The sequence below is a fragment of the Ursus americanus genome, chromosome 15, assembly GCF_024610735.1.
Source record: "Ursus americanus isolate L20-20 chromosome 15, mUrsAme1.1.p, whole genome shotgun sequence".
NCBI lineage: Eukaryota > Metazoa > Chordata > Mammalia > Carnivora > Ursidae > Ursus > Ursus americanus.
In genome coordinates, this window is record NC_142141.1 from 25,415,440 (window position 1) to 25,431,586 (window position 16,147).

The 16,147-nt window shown below is 49.1% G+C and overlaps 1 protein-coding gene across 8 annotated transcripts in view; it reads left to right on the forward strand.

Annotated features, from left to right (window-relative positions):
• The window catches only part of SH3TC2 (SH3 domain and tetratricopeptide repeats 2), a 98,552-nt gene that overhangs the window by 72,432 nt on the left and 9,973 nt on the right, over positions 1-16,147 (forward strand). For all 8 annotated transcript variants that reach the window (XM_087867882.1, XM_087867883.1, XM_087867885.1 and 5 more), the window contains 4 exons: positions 5,406-5,539; positions 8,016-8,057; positions 8,182-9,879; positions 9,985-10,165. In XM_087867882.1, the coding sequence (XP_087724008.1) occupies positions 5,406-5,539; positions 8,016-8,057; positions 8,182-9,879; positions 9,985-10,165 (2,055 nt within the window). The remainder of the gene's footprint in view (positions 1-5,405; positions 5,540-8,015; positions 8,058-8,181; positions 9,880-9,984; positions 10,166-16,147) is intronic.

The following is a 16,147-nucleotide window of genomic DNA, read 5'->3' on the forward strand; positions in this document are numbered from 1 at the left end:
GACTTCTGTACCTCATACCTTGGCCCAAATCACAATAACTTACACCACTAAATTAATTTGATGATCATATTTTAACTGGCTTAGCTGTAGGGAATACACTCGTGCCATGAAGAACATCACCGCCTGTATCGCAGGGGTGGCATGAGAACTTCTCCTTATTTCTACAGTGTCTTCTGTTGGCCTCTCCACCTGGTCACATGTGGGACCCCATCAACAGAGCCTGCACATTGCGTAGGGAAGGGGAAAGTGAGCCAGGAGACAGGGAGAGGTGGAAGGAGGAGGGGAGAGGGGAACGGGCTCATCGGCATCCCCCACAGCACTCTCTAGATCACAGACCTCCCCAAAACACAGCAATAAGAGAAAAAGCCCACAAACAAACTGGCTACAAGCAGCAGCCAGGGTGTGGAGTCCTGGGAATCATCCTGTGTGCTATGCAGGGGGTCTGGCCACTGGGTGTCACTGTTAGTCTGTGTTCACTTTGGTATAAGGTTTCTAAAGAAGGTCCTGCATTTATTTGCTGGTCTCCATCCTCTTCCCACAGGCTCCCTCCCTGTGCTAGTTAGTATATTTCTCCTTAAAGTGCATTCATTCATTCATTCATTCATTCATTCATTCATTCATTCATTCATTCATTCTTTCATTCATTCTTTCATTCATTCTTTCATCCATCCAGCTATCCTCCCTCCTGTTCATGCATGCATGCATCCATCCATCCATCCATCTAACCATCCTTCCATCCATCCATCCATCCACCCACCCATGCATCCATGCATCCATCTGTATTTATTTAACCAAATCAGCAGTATATTGAGAGTGAAATGTCTCAGAAGTTGTTCTGTGAGTCAGATTTAGTCTGTGCCTCTGACACATGGGAAAGGGATCCTGCTTTTCCACAGCAGCCAAGTTGTGGGTTTCCTTTTATTTACAGCCCATATTTCAACACCAGCTACCTGGTTTCACAGCAAGAGCAGCTGGAAAACCAGTTCTTAAAACTTGGGGCAGGCAGTCTGTCTGAATAGACATGGTGTTTGTTTTGGCCAGAGCGCCTTTAGGGATTTAAGAGCTGCCGATAGTGACAGAATGCACCCCTTTCTTTTCCTTTGGCTTTATGCTTTTAAAAAGTATTTGATATGTGTGTATTGTGTGTGTGTGTGTGTGTGTGTGTGTGTGTGTGTGTGTGTGTGTGTGTGTTGAGGGAAAAATGTCTTTAGGTTTAGCTGAAGACCCCTGTTACTCCTTCCTACTTCCCTCCTGTGATCCTGATTCTTACCCCAGGGCAGACTCTATGTGAAGTTGGTATGTATCTTCCCAGTCATCACTCTGATACATTTTAGAAACGGATATTTGTAAAAAAGCATACTAGAGTTTTGTGTATTTAAAAATGGATATACATGTTTGTTTTTTTCTGTAACTGGCCCCTTTTTTCAGCCGATATGGTAAATTTAGGATTTAGTCACATTGTAGTAGATATAGTTCATTTTCATGAAGTGTTATTTAAAGGAAATTTGTATACTTAAATGTGTAAATTAAAAAATAAGCAAGGTTGAAAAATTAATGCATTCAATACGAGAAAAAAGAATACAGGAGATAAGCCAGTATTTCATAGTATTAGAAGTTTGAAAAATTCTATTTCTTATAGCCCCTCTTTTCTTCTTCACATTGTTTTCTCTTCTTGATAATTCCATTTCCTGTGGCATCTATTTTTGCTGATGAGAAGTTTGCTGTTAGTCTCATAGCCGTTTCTTTGCAGGTAGGCAGCTTTCTCTCTCTCTCTTTTTGTTTTAGGTTTTTCTTACTGATGTTTTGTACTATGACATATGTAGATGAGATCTATTCTGTTACATATTTATCGCAAGGCATCTACCCTGTTATATTTTAGTAGTTATTTCAGTGGAGATCTGTGAGTTGTAACTACTCTCAGTCGTTAGTCCTTGTTTGTCTTAAATATACTTAAAATATAATTCTGAATGATAATTTAGCTAAGTGTAGAATGATCTTCCAAGTGGAGGGGAAAATAACTATTTGTATAAAATTTCAAATCTGTTTTGCCAGGGTTTTGTCCATTTCATTAATCCTTAGAGAAAAACAAAATTTCTTATGTTGACCATCTTTATTGTTTCTTTGTTTTCTGTGTCACTAATTTCATATTTATCTTTATTATTTTCTTCTACTTTGTTTTTATTCCATTGATTTATGCCCTATCCTTTCTATTTAACTCTTTCATCCTGCAAATGGAACTGTCAAGTGATAGATCATTAAACCCCGAAAGAAGGAAGGATCGGGAGAAATAGAAAACACAAAAAGAAGGATAAACCTAAAGAAATGGAAGTCATGTGAAAATGATATTATTTTTATTTATTTATCTTAGGACGTGGTGTACTTCTCCAGTTCGAAGACTCATGTCTTTCTTCAATTCTGGAAAATTCTCAGTCATTCTCCCTTTGAGTATTTGCCTCTCTCTCATTCTTTTTAGTCTGTCTTCTGGAATTCCTAACAGAGGTATGTTGGACTTGCCATTCTAGCCTCAGTCTTGCTTAATCAGTTCTTTTATATTTTTCATCTTTTTGTCCCTACAGGTGCATTCTGGGTGATTCCTTCCCATCTTGAGTTTCACTAATTCTCTCCTCTGCTGTGACTAAACGTGCTGCTGAACTCACTCCTGTAGTCCTAAGTGTGCATGCCTTTATCTTCATTTCTAGAATTTGCATTTTGCTGTTTTCCACGTATACTTATTTCTGCTCACCAGGTTCCATCTTTTCCCTGTAGCTTCTAGTCAGTCTTTCATTTCATCATTTTAACCATGCATATTATAAATTAATCTTTAGATTGTTGTTATTTCTGGTTTTTGTAGTGTGAATTTACCTATTTGTGCACTTGCTGGCATGCATTGTCAGGAGTTCCTTTTCTTGTGTTTGTATTTTTGGTTATGTGAATGAATTTTCAACATTTTACTTTATTTTATTTTAATTTTTTAAAAAAGACTTCTGTATTTATTTGAGAGAGAGAGGGAGTGCACACGTGCAAGTGTGCAAGCTCGTTGGTAGGGGCAGGGCAGAGGGAGAGAAACTCAAGCAGATTCCCCACGGAGCATGAGCCCGATGCGGGGCTCAATCCCATGACCCATGAGATCAGGACCTGAGCTGAAATCACCAGTCAGACGCTTAACCAACTGAGCCTCCCGGGCGCCCTGGATTTTCAACAAAGACGCCCTGAATTTCAAAGATGGTCTTTGCAGGAAGCCTCGACTGAAGAAAACATCCCAGTAGAGCAGTTTTGGCACTACTTTCCCTGAAAATTTAGGAGCTCAATGGTCCAGGGCTGGCTTTTTAATGTAAAGTTGTTTGATTGTACTTACACTGTACAATGTAATTCCGAGCCCACGTCTTCTAATGGTGTAAGTCCAGGTGTTTGACTTTTTTTCCCGGGGACTCAGACAGATGGAAGTGTGTCGTTGGCAGGTGAGTTTTCCCATCTCTTCGTTACAGAAGCTGCAGTTCTTGCTGAGGTCAGGCTGTAGGGAGCTCAGTTCAGCTTCCCTGCTTCACATGGACCCAAAGTCCCATGTCCTGTCCCTGGGTGGCATTACAGGGTGAGCCCCAGCTCTGAGAACCAGGGTCCCAGCGGAGAACCCCCCCAGGGCCTCTGGGCCATCTGCTGTTGTTTACCAACTTGGCTTTAGTTTCTCCTTTGTCTCTGGCTCTCAGGCATTTCCTTTTCTTTCTTTCTTTCAAGTCAAAGAATATATTAAAATATTTATCCTTATCACATTTTATCTCTGATTTGTCTCTGTGTGTGGGTGAGAGTAGCCCCCAGTGGAGCATGCCAGCCTGCCATAGTTCTAGAAGTCTTACCGTTCTAACCCCATTTCCATGGTAGGAACACCCTAATGTAATCTGTCAGGCTTCTTGGACTCTTTCTAAATACGTGGGACTCAGGACATTAGCAGATCAGCTGTTGAGGCAATGGGCCACAGAGGCAGAAGATCACAGTTTCTGTCTCAGCTTTACACTTGCTAGCTGTGTCATTCTGACATGCTACTAAATGAAATAGTAAATTCAGGAATGCTTTATAAAGTTGAAGGTTCTATAGAAAATTGAGATCATATAATAATTTCTTTTGATGTCAGAGGAGTTTAGTTGTAGATTTCAACTAGATGTTGTTTTGAGGATGACTGCTCTCATGGTGTAGGAAGAATCTGGAAGTCAGGCCAGAGAGATGCGGGCTCAGTAAGTGTCCTGGGAAGAGTGCTGGGCCAGACATCAGGACACAGCTTTAGTGCTGTTTCTGTCCTAATTAGTGGTGTGACCTTGCAATTTATATTAGCTCCTGGTTTCCTCATCACTGGCTTTACCTGAGTTCTGAGAATAAAATGCAGGTGGCAGACCATGGCACTCCCATCCCCGCCCCTCCTTTTTTTTTTTTTTTTTTTTTTTTACCACTTCCTAGCTACCGACTTTATTTTTCTGTGCCTCAATTACATCCTTTGTAGAGGGGAGTAGGAACAGTACCTGCCTCATCGGCGACTGTGCAGATTACATGAGATAAGGGTGTCTAATTCATTATAGGCTCCCCCCACCCTTCCAAGTATTAGCTGTTACTACCTCTTAGGCTTCCGAGTTATTTTTGTTTAAAAAATGGATTCTGAGTTTAGACCCCCCCCCCCCCAAAGAGATCTTAAAAATTCTGGATTGAATGTTTTCTGAGGCATGTCTACTTTTCACATTCTTTGATTCTATGACAAGTTTCTAGTAAGCAAATTAGTTTTAAAAGTGAGTTTATACAGTACAGTGAGTATAAGGATCTCTCTTATTTGCAGCCCCTGGCCTTCCTTCTGCCCCCTTCCCATCCCCTCTCTGAATGCCACATAATGCTCTCGTTCTGTGCCGTGGAATCAGATGCCAACAATTGTGAAAAGCTCTTCTAACCATAGTCAAACTCTCTTCATCACTTCTCTAGATTGTGCTGCCTGTTCCTAGTGTTTTCTTGAAATAACCTGACAGAGAAACATCTTTTCACAGTCCCTTTTCAACCCTTACCTTTGGGGCAGCCAATTTGTATTTCTCTATTAAAAATGGGCACCAGCTGGTCTCAAAGAAAGGTAGGGGTCAAGAGAAGGGGCTTTGTTTTCTTCGGGAGATAGAGTTTTCACAGGAGGGGTCATTCCATCCCCACGTTGGCCTGCTCAGCAGCCGTGTAGCTCGTTTCTTCATGAATGGGGGCCTCAGAGCTCTTCTGGGTAGCAGGGATACAGACATTACACAACAGTGAGATGAGTCTGGCTGCAGCTGTGGCAAGCGGGTCAATGGCTTCTCTCTCTGTCCTTCACTGGATCCTGCGCTGGAGAGAGAATGGTTATGTCCGGAGACTTGCGCTCATCTGTACCCATGTCTTTTGTCTCAATGCAGGAACAAGAGCTCCGCCTTTTTCAGTGACGAGGAAAGATGCTCTCTGTGGGTCCTGGGAAGTGACAGGAAAGCTGAGTGTGCCAGCTTCCTCCACACGCTTGCTCATACCGACATAGCGTCTGTCTACCGGCTTAGTGAGTGTTTGCTCCTCGGACCCCTTTGGAAGCTCAGCTCAGTGAGAGCATGAAAGGCCAGCCCTATTGAGCCTTCCATTCTAATCTGGAAGAAGAAGACCTCCTGAACTGTGACTGAGGTCGCTTCTTCTAGGGCTGAAGGAGGTCTAGGTCCCTGATGATAAAGGCAGGACCATAGAATGTTACAGCTTCTAAGAAGTGATTTCTCCTCTCATTTTACAAACTGGGGAACTGAGGCCCTGGTGAATTAGTGCCTTCCCCGTTTTCTAGTCAGGACAGTCCCTACTCCACCACACTGCCCCCAACACAAACTGATGCTGGACTGTGGCAGGGCGCGGGGGGCGGGGCGCAGGAGTGTTGGCTTGGACTGTGGGAGGGGCCTCAGTGCTGCCAGTTCTCATCAGTGTCCGAATGACTGATTGAGCAAATGAATGCCTCTCCTTTCCCTCACTTTGGAAGGGCCCACTGCTCTGTGTCAGGAAGTACATTCACCTTGTGGTTTGAGGAAGGATTCGTGTTTCCCCCATCTCGTCAGCGATGGTGGTGTTGTGTCCACCCCCGTGGGGCCAGATTAGATGCGGCACAGTTGGTGGCAGAGAAGAGGGATTCTGCAGAAGGAGCTCTCGGGCCCGCTCCCTGGGGCAGAAGTGGGCCTCAGAGTCTCTCACCGTGCACAAGAGGTATTTGCGAGGAGCACCTAGCCACGAACTTTCTTGCCACGAACAGACCACACCACCCACCCACCAGGCTGAACCAGGAAGCTGAAGCTATGTGCACCACCCGGGAGGGGGCGTTGAGGTCTGAAAATCCAGGACGACTTTAGGCGCGCCCTGGGCAGGGGCGGGCCACAGGCTTGGACCTACGGGGTCCACCAGCTGTTGATGCAATGGTGGGGAGAGCTCTAGGGGCAGGTCCCAGGCAGCGCTTTGCCTCCTGTGTAAGCACCGGGAGTGCAGCGCTGCTGGATGCAGGGCAGAGCCCGATGATGGTGCAGGGGCCTCCCGGCACTACGGCAGCCAGCAGACAGGCGTCCTATTGGTGAATTCCAGCTCCTCCAAGGCTTCTGCCCTGGGGAAGGGGTGCTCTCTGCAATTGCTCCTCCCAGAGAGAGCATCTTTTTGTAACTCCTGCACCATTTGTGTTCTCGGTGGCCCTGCCTGGAGGGAGACTGGCACGTGCTCTCAGTGTCAGCGAGGGCCGGGACACCAGGGCAGCTCGCCAGAGCCCGGCTCCCTAGCTCTCCCACGTTCGGGGGCGGGGAGCCTTCTGCCTTTGCAGGTTACCGATCTCACCTAGCTACGACGACACTCACGGAGAATAGTAGGCAGAGGCTTGACTCCCGTGCGGGGCCGCTGGCCACAAATTCCCCGGAGAGCCCAGAGCGAGGGCACAGGGCGCTATTGCTTCTCTGCCAGGAAGAGGTGGCATCTTATTTCCAGCAGCCCCTGTCCTGGGGAGCCATGAATCTGGCCCTCACCCCCACAGTTATACCCAAGAGGGTTCGGTTCTTTGCTGCCAAACCCAAGGTGTCTCCCTGGTTCTCACCTAGCCTTCTTCCACTTTTGTGACGTTAGGAGGCTGTCCCAGAGGCACCTTGGTCTCTGTGTCTCCTCTTTTCTCTCGCACGGTGCCATTCCAGTCCCCTTTGCTGCCTCCCACTTGCTGGGAAATGCTGGTGTTTCTCTGGCTCCTTCGTAAACTCCCCTCCCCCAGCTGCTCTGCGTTCTTGTCCGAAGGCTTCTCCTAGGACTGGGACCCATTCCTTGTGACCCGCTGTGGGTGCTGAGTCTGTATTTGCAAGTCTTGGCTTTTTTGTTTGGCTACAGATCTACTTCCTGTTCAGCCTAGAGCTCCTGTGAGGCCCTCAGACGCAGACTGTCTGAAGCTCTGCTCCAGACTGGCCCTTCTTCCACCTCATCCCACGAAGTCACTGCAGGGAACAAAACCAGGACCCTCAGATGCCTCTTCACTCTTTCCTTCATTAGTCACCTTTGGTCACCTAGTCCTGTGTCGCATTGTACGGTTGAGTCAGTGACAGTTGAGAGGATGGATATGCGCGAATGGAGGAAGGAAGAGGGAAGGACGTACGCACAGAAATGGGAGGCGATGCCACATGCTTTGTTCATGGACCTGCTCTCAGCTAGTGGGGAGATTTGGGCCTTCAGATTCTGTCTTCCTCCCCATCCCCACACCTCCTGGAAAAGAGCTCGTGTTTCTAGCTTCTCTACTTTTCTTTTCTGGCTCTGGATCTTATTTCTACCTCAGTTCCCAACCGTCAAGTGAGTGGCCCACACAACATTCTCTGCAGTCGTGCAGCTCTTACGCTGATGACGAAGGACAGAATTGTGCCCAGTTTCTCAGAGAAATTTAAGCACAAAGTGTGCTCAGGGACCATGGGTTTGGGGTGCCCCTGCAGGCATAGGCAATGGTGGCCCATTCTGACCTAACACCAGGTCTGTCCTTCATCTCTATCCAGGTGGGTTTGAATCCATCCAGAATCTTCCAAACGATCTAAGTGGTGAGTAGAGATCATGCTGAACCTGACCTCCAGTCCTTCAGAACAGCATCCTGTCCTCTTGCCGGGAGCTGGCCGCCACAGTGGCAGGTGCTCACGGTTGCTCAACTCTGCCTGTCCCTTACAGCGTCCCAGCCTGAAGGCTTCAAGGAGGCCAGGCCTGGCAGAGTCTGGGAGGAGCATCAGGCCACGGGCTCCAGACAGTCCAGCAGCTCTGAGGACTCCAGCCTGGAGGAGGAGCTCCTCTCAGCCGCCTCGGACAGCTATCACTTGCCAGAGCCCGATGACCTCGATGACCCGGAACTCCTCGTGGACTTAAACACTGGTCAGGAAGAGGAGGAGGCTGAGAACTTTGCCCCCATATTGGCTTTTCTGGATCATGAGGGTTACGCTGACCACTTTAAGAGCCTCTATGATTTCTCCTTCTCTTTCCTCACATCTTCCTTTTATAGCTTCTCTGAGGAGGATGAACTCGTGGCCTATCTGGAGGCCTCAAGGAAGTGGGCCAAGCGGAGCTGCAGGACCTGGGCCCACGCCAGGCTCTGCTTCCTCCTGGGCCGGCTGAGCGTCAGGAAGGTCAAACTCTCTCAGGCCAGGGTGTACTTTGAGGAGGCTATGTACATCCTCGATGGGACATTTGAAGACCTATCCTTGGTGGCCGCTCTGTATATCAATCTGGCTGCCATCTACCTGAGGCAGAGGCTAAGGCATAAAGGCTCGTCTCTGCTGGAAAAAGCAGGGGCGCTGTTGGCCTGCCTGCCTGACCGTGAGTCTAGTACCAAGAACGAGCTCGACGTGGTGGCCTACGTACTACGCCAGGGCATTGTGGCAGGCAGCTGTCCCTTGGAGGCCAGGGCCTGCTTCCTGGCCATCCGATTGCTCCTGAGCCTAGGCCGGCATGAGGAGGTCCTGCCCTTCGCCGAGCGCCTGCAGGTCCTCTCCGGACACCCTCCTGACTTGGAGGCTACAGCAACCATCTTGAGTTTTCTGTACGATAAGAAATATCTCCCACACCTTGTAGTGGCCTCTGTCCAGGAACGTGGTATCCAGAGTGGCCAAGGGATGTCCCTTCCGATTTGGCAGGTCTACCTGGTTCTCCAGAACACCACCAAACTCCTTGGAGTCCCCTCTTCAAGCTGGGGTGAAGTTTCTGCCCTTGCCTGCCCAGCACTCAGGCGGGCACTGGCTGCCTGTGAGGAACAGGCCAATCGGAGCGCCCAGAGGGCCCTGTGTCTCATCCTGTCCAAAGTGTACCTCCAACACAGGTCTCCCGATGGTGCCATCCACTACCTGAGCCAGGCCTTGGTGCTAGGGCAGCTGCTGAGTGAGCAGGAAGCCTTTGAGTCTTCTCTCTGCCTGGCGTGGGCGTATCTCTTAGCCAGCCAAGCAAAGAAGGCTTTGGACATCCTCGAGCCACTCCTATACTCCCAGAAGGAGACAGAGAGTATCACCCAAAAGGGGGTGGTCCATAACCTCCTGGGACTTGCACTTCAAGGTGAAGGCCGGGTGAACAGGGCAGCCAAGAGCTATCTCCGGGCCTTGAACAGAGCTCAGGAAATGGGGAATGTGCGTAATCAGGCGGTGACTTTGGCCAATCTTGGCCACCTGACCCTTAAGTCCTGGGCTCAGCAGCCAGCCAAGGACTATCTCCTGCAGGCTGTCCGACTCTATTCTGAGCTCCAGACCAGCATGGAGACAGACATGGAATTGGTACAGGTCCTTCTCTGGTTGGCCCCAGTGCTGGTGCATGGACGCCAGCTGGCCAGCGGCCGCCTTTGTTATGAGATGGCATTGCTGTTCGGCTTAAGGCATCGACACCTAAAGAGTGAGTATGTCCTGTGCTACAGAAGCTTTAGAGCAAAGCATGAGAGCGTGTGTTGCCCTCGTCCTTTCTCAGGCGATCTCATTCATGTCCCCGCTTTATGTTCAGGTCAGCTTCAGGTCACCAAATCCCTCTGCCATTTCTACAGCTCTGTATCCCCAAGCCCCAAGGCATGCATCACCTACCACGAGCACTGGCTGAGCCTGGCTCAGCAACTCAGGGACCGAGAGATGGAGGGAAGGCTGCTGGAGTCCCTCGGGCAGCTCTACCGGAACCTGAACACGGCCAGGTGAGTCGGGGCTTGGGGATGGGCCTAGAAACAGCGTGTCTTCCTTCAAGAGGGACAGTATTCTTTTCCTCCAGATGTAAACTTCACAGGCTCGTGGTGTGTTTGTGGCGTCATGGAAAAAGCGTGGGCCCTGCGGCTGCCACACAGTGTCCTCTCTCACCTATTAGCTCTGTGACTTTGAGCAAGCTACTGAATTTCGCCCTACCTCAGCTTCCTCATCAAAGACAATAATGATGGCGTCTACACTATAGTATTCATGTGGGGAGTAAATGAGTCGACACCCATGGAACCCTTGGAACGGTGCCCGATCCGTAGAGGGGGCTCGGTGATGTTGGCCGGGTTACAGTTACTTGTACGTCCGTGACAAGCCTCCCGTGACCCTGGCTGAGGGTCCCTAATTCCGAGAGCTGGCGGTTGTACTCAGGCTGGTCCCTTCAGGAGGCCTTGGTTACCTGAGTGCGGGGGGGCATTAGAGAAATGGCACAAAGTAAATTGAGCCACGGGCAGGCAGGTAAAATTGTATCGTAAAGAAGTTTGATTTGGAACCTTCCCTTTAAAATGAAACCAGAAACGACAGAACTGTGTAGTGAAGAGACTTAGGCAAGAATTGCAGCTGTGAGGGAAGTCAGAGGGCCAACCACAGAAGAAGTGTTGACTTTTAGCTGAATTGCATTGACAGAATTGCGTAACAGCACCGTGAAAGATCCCTGTGTTGTGATCAGCTTTTCAGCCCTCTCTTCAAAAGGCTCCTTTGTGCCAAAATATACCAAAACGTACCTGTTTTACCCCAAAGCTTCTTTTAACTCCTTGGTCTTTAAATTATTCCCACGTGAAGTATCCCGCCACGTCCTGCAGCCTTTCTCTTCTCTCCTCTGCTCCCCTCGCTGGGTGGTATCTGCTTACCCCTCCTTCAGTTCTGCTTCCCAACAGGCCTGTAATTGATTCCATTACATTCTGCATGGTTTGCGAGATGTCTGATGTCGTTTTGCATCGGGGCATTGTGTTCATAATTATGAATGACTTCTAAAATAAAGCCAGGATCGTTGCTTGCGTTGAGCAGAGAGAGGTGGTTGAGGAGAAGCTAATTGAATGACAAGTGTTGCTTTTCTAGGCAACGTGGCAACCTTGAGCCCTCAGAAAACCAGATCACTAATAATCAGATAACAAATTCTCTCTCTGTCTCCCTCTCCCTCATGCTTTCCCTCTCTCGCAAGAATCAGGTGTCCTCCAAACGTTCCTCTAGCTCTGCCTTCCGTTCTAGGAAGGGAGTTTCGGATCCTTGCGGCATGGGAGGGACAGGACGTGTGGCCGCACAGCGACACTGCTTTCATTCCAGGACACTACGGGTGTCCTCTTATGGGCGAGTGGGTTTTTGGCCGTCCTTATTCCATCGTCCCGGAAGTTAATACAGATGAGGATCTTCTAACCGTAATCTTCCATAAATCTAATCTCTGAGATTCCGACTTGTATAACTGGAAGGAAATAAACATCCCCTGCTCCTGCTTTACCATCAAGGTGAGGGATACGAAGCAGTGGACCGAGAGGCGCCTCAGGTGTCAGAGGAAAGCCTGCAAACACAAGGAAGGTCATCATCCTTTGCAGAATGCTCGGTTCATCAAGGAGAACGTGCTATCATGCTGCATGTATTTACCATGCCTACATCACCCCCCCCCCCCCAGAGCGCCCAGCAGACCGAGGTAAACAGGTACTTGCACGCACCTGCAGGTGGTTACTGTAACTTCACTCTAAGCTTCCTGGTAGCTGAGGGAAGAAGGGGAAAACCGCAAGAGTTCTCGTTGTCTGATTAACAACAACAACAATGTAAACAAATATGTCTGTTGGAGCAAATGTTTTTCTGGGACTGATTTCTAGGAGGTATTTATTAAGTGGGTCTTGATGTGTGGACAGATTTCTTCGACTAAACTCTCCCCACGAGATTTCCATCCTCACGGAGCTCAAAGGCAGGAAAGGCTTCTGGGCAAGATGGCAGGCAGCTGCATGGGCGGGTGTGGAGGGAAAGAACAGGACACTCTCAGCTGAGGGTTGGGGATCTGTCACAGAAGGCTTCGTGGAGGCGGGAGCATTTGAGGAGGGCCTTCAGGGATGAGTAAGATTTTGGAAAGTGGAGGAGGGTAAGAGAATAAGCAGTTTGGGCTGAGGGACTGGCAGGAGCCATGGGAAGGTATGGACACATTTGGAAGGCATTCTGTAAGTTTGAGGAAGGTGGGTGCTCAAATGGGTGTGGGGAGTAGAGGAGAGAGAGACCTCCAGCCTGTGCCCTAGGAGGGGTGTGGGGGTGGGGAGCAATGGGCCTCCGGACTGGCAGAGCGAGCAGCCCTAGTGAAAATGGTGGTCGTAATGGTAACTGACGGCATTCAGTGAGCACGTGGTGTTTCCCAAGCACGTGTAATCTCAGGATAAATGCGTGTGGCACAAAGAGCGGTAGAAACAGAATGAAAGAAGCCAAGTAATTTGGGCAAAGCTCACAGTGGGGATCGATAGCCAGGCTGAGTCTGGCATAGGGGTCTGCCAACTTTTTGGTAAAAGGTCAGATAGTAAATGTTTTAGGTTCTGTGGCCACGTGGTCTCTGTCACAAGTATACTGCAGGTGCGGTGTGCAAACAGCCATCGACTATGTAAATGAATGAGTGTGGCTGTGTGCCACTGAGACTTTGTTTACAAAAGCAGGAGGAAGGCTGTGTTGGTTCACGGGCCATGGTTCCACAACCCCTGGTCTAGAGTCCATATTCTTAACTACTCTGTAGGTCTTCTGCCTGTTCAGCCAGTACTTTCACCCTCAATAAACCAGAAGTGTGGATGGTGATATGCTGGTTTCTGAGCCCGAATCCTCTGGGAGTTGTATGGATGAGAAGGGCCTCATTTTGCACCTGCTCTGACCCCTGCCTGCTCCAGAGCATCCAGACTGCTGACCCGCTTGGTCGCGCTGGGAGCAGATCCCTGCCTCCTCCATTTAAGAGAGTTTCACTACTCCACACCACCTTGCTACTCATGTTAATTCTTCGTCTTTGAAAGATTTTCTCTAGGGTTTAGAGGTGGAGGATGGTAGGGGAGGGCAAGCAGACGATGAAAGCTGTGGCCCAGCCTTTGGGTTTTTGCCTTGGAACACTCTGCTGTCCCTTTGTCCAGTACCTTCAGAGTCTTGCTCTCTCTGCCTCCAGGGTGACAATGATAGGATTTGGTGTTCTCAATCTCTCAATGCACGGGGTCCTTGGGGATCTTATTTTCTGTCTCCAGGTGACACAAAGCAAGGTACCTTGCTCTAGAGCTGAACCAGGTGGGATCCATGGGAATTTTAAGGCTCGATTGAATCCATGCAACAAATATTTACCGAGCGTTTACGATAGCCCGAACACCTGACAGAGGGATATGGTCCCTGAGCTCACAATGTTTATAGACTAGTTCAAGAAATTGACAATGTTTATACACATATTCACCAAAGGTGTCCTGTAAATTGTGGTAAGTGCCATGAAGGTCGTACATACTATCTTTGAAAAGAAGAAATGCCTTGTGTGCAATAAGTCCTCACAAAATAACAGTTCTTTGCGTATGGGCATAATAGTAGCCTAGAAGTCATTACTCCTGGCTTTTATTCTTATTCTCATGCTTCTTATTCCTGTGGAACATAAAAAGAAATGCCTCAGCATTCGGTGTTCAATATAACGAATGCGACCAATAGTGAATGCTTCTGTAATCCCGGACTAGGAAAGAACTGCTTCCACTCGTTGAGGTCACTAGGCTAACATGTACTTCACCACCCACTTCTGCAGGTGAGGAAATTTTGTTCAAGGTTTGAAGTTGCTTATGTTCTTCAAAACTTCTAGGTTGTTAGAGGGGTAAAAGAAGCGGAAACCTTCCCATATGCTGGTTTCTGAGCCCGAGACTGAGCGCTGCTTGAGGGTGTGTGGGGGTCCCGGAGTCAGATTGTCAGGGTTACACTTTGGTATAGACAGCGTTTATTACCTGGTCCCTGTCACTTAGCTTGTCTGAGCCTTATTTTCCCCACTCGTAGAATGGACGTAATAATGTTACTGCTTGCTTAGTGCTGTTGTGATGGTTATAGCGGGTAATGCCTGCCACGTGCTCAACAAATGTCAGGGAACAATTACTCTCACGTATTACAAGACAAAACCACAGAGGGCTCCACATAAAACTTTAGACATGAACAGTGCAAACTTGGACAAGATAAAAAGGCCCCTGTTAGTTTTCTTTATTTGCATAATGGGCTAAGATCCCTGGTGGTTTAGTGTTTCTGAGGTTTAAATGGGAGAATGTATACTGGAAATTCATATCCCAACACCTGGCATGGGGTCAGCCCCTGGGGAGTAGCAGTTCTTATTATTGCAACGGGGCAGGACCAGTTAGTGGAGGCTGGGCTCATTCGTCAGGGCAGGGATCTGGAAAGCCCCGCTAGGGGAGGGAGAGAGGAAGTCTGGGAAAGCGGTGCATCAGAGTCCCTTGGCCGCAAGTTCACGGCTGAGGGCCAGGTGGGAAGGAAGGAATAAGGACTCAGCTGTAAAGACCAAACCTTAGAGGCAGGAAAAATGGGAAACCGAGGACTCAGGGTTGGAGAAAAAGAGAGATACCCTGACAGGGCATAAGTGGCCCAGGAGTGCATGACCCTTGGGATGAAGGCTGTTCCCCCCCCCCACCCCAGGCTCCTCACTTCCTATGATTTGGGAGCTAAGCCACACCCAGAGCCTGCCTGCACGTGGGGCTGAAGGAACTGGGGTGTTGAGACAGGCCAGGCCAAGCCGGTAGCTCACCCCGGGGGGGGGGGGGGCGGGGGGAAGGGGAAGGAGACACAGCCCTGCCACTGGCATATGCAAACGAATGGGGGTGGTGATTGCTGACATGACAAGACCAAGGAGGCTGGAAACCACCTCCCAGGCTCAGACCTTCTTGCGCATGGTTTTACTGGACATAATGGATCAGGTGTACGTGCTGATGGGAGGCAGGGGTCTCTGGAAAACCCTGCACACACAAGGAGTCTTGATGGTGCCATGTGAGTAGCTAGGCCTGCCTGCCCTTGTGGGGTGTTTCTTGGCAATACTGGTCTCTCCTCCGCAGGCATAGTGAGCTGGGAGAGAAAAGGTCTAAGCAACGAAGTTCCTCTCCTCTGTAATTGGCTTCTTTGTAATAACCCTAATCTTGTTCCCTGGGGGTCTGGAGAAAAAACCATAGCCTAAGGGTCTCCCAGGACAGCAAATGGTAATAAAGAAAAACAGAGCAGGAAATAGGAGGATGAAATGTGTGAGTCTTGTCTTCATCAACTGTTCTGGTGGGAGTGGGGAGAGCCGCGCTTGGGAACTGTGCTCGAGATGGGGGGGGGCGGTGCGAAGGGGGGGAGAGAAGGACAAGGCTTCTATGGTCAGAGAGGCCCGTGTTTATCCTAGCTCAACCAGGGAGGCTGGCGACCAGCCCAGCTTCGGGTGCAGCTTCTCAGCTCGCGGCACGGTCTCAGCAGCAAGTCTGCCATTCTAATACTTGCGAGATGGTGGCCTGTGCCCATCCTGGATGTCATATCAGGCGCTGAGCAGTGGGGAAAACCTCAGTTCTTTCTTCTCAAGGTTCCCAAGGGCCAAACGCCTGGCACTTTCTCTAGAAGGCCGATAGCTGCCTCATTGCCAAGATGAATCAGGGCGTCATTAGTGGAAGGCGGTGCTTGTTTCCATCACTGTGCACAAGGGGTCTGGGGCTGAGCTGCCCATCATGAGGTTTGATGAGGACCTCCTAAGTGCTCATACACTCGGTTGATGATGATCAGTGTTTCTAGAAGGATCTGTATAGTTTGGAATAGTGGTTCTCGGGCTTTGGTGTGTGTGAACAATAACCTCGGTGCATTAGAAATCCAGATTCAGGGCTTGCATCTATAATGATTTGGACTTAGTGAGTCTGGGATAGCTCTAGGAGTCTGTGTTTTTAATAAACTCCCAGACAATGCTGCTGCAGGAGTGCCACGAG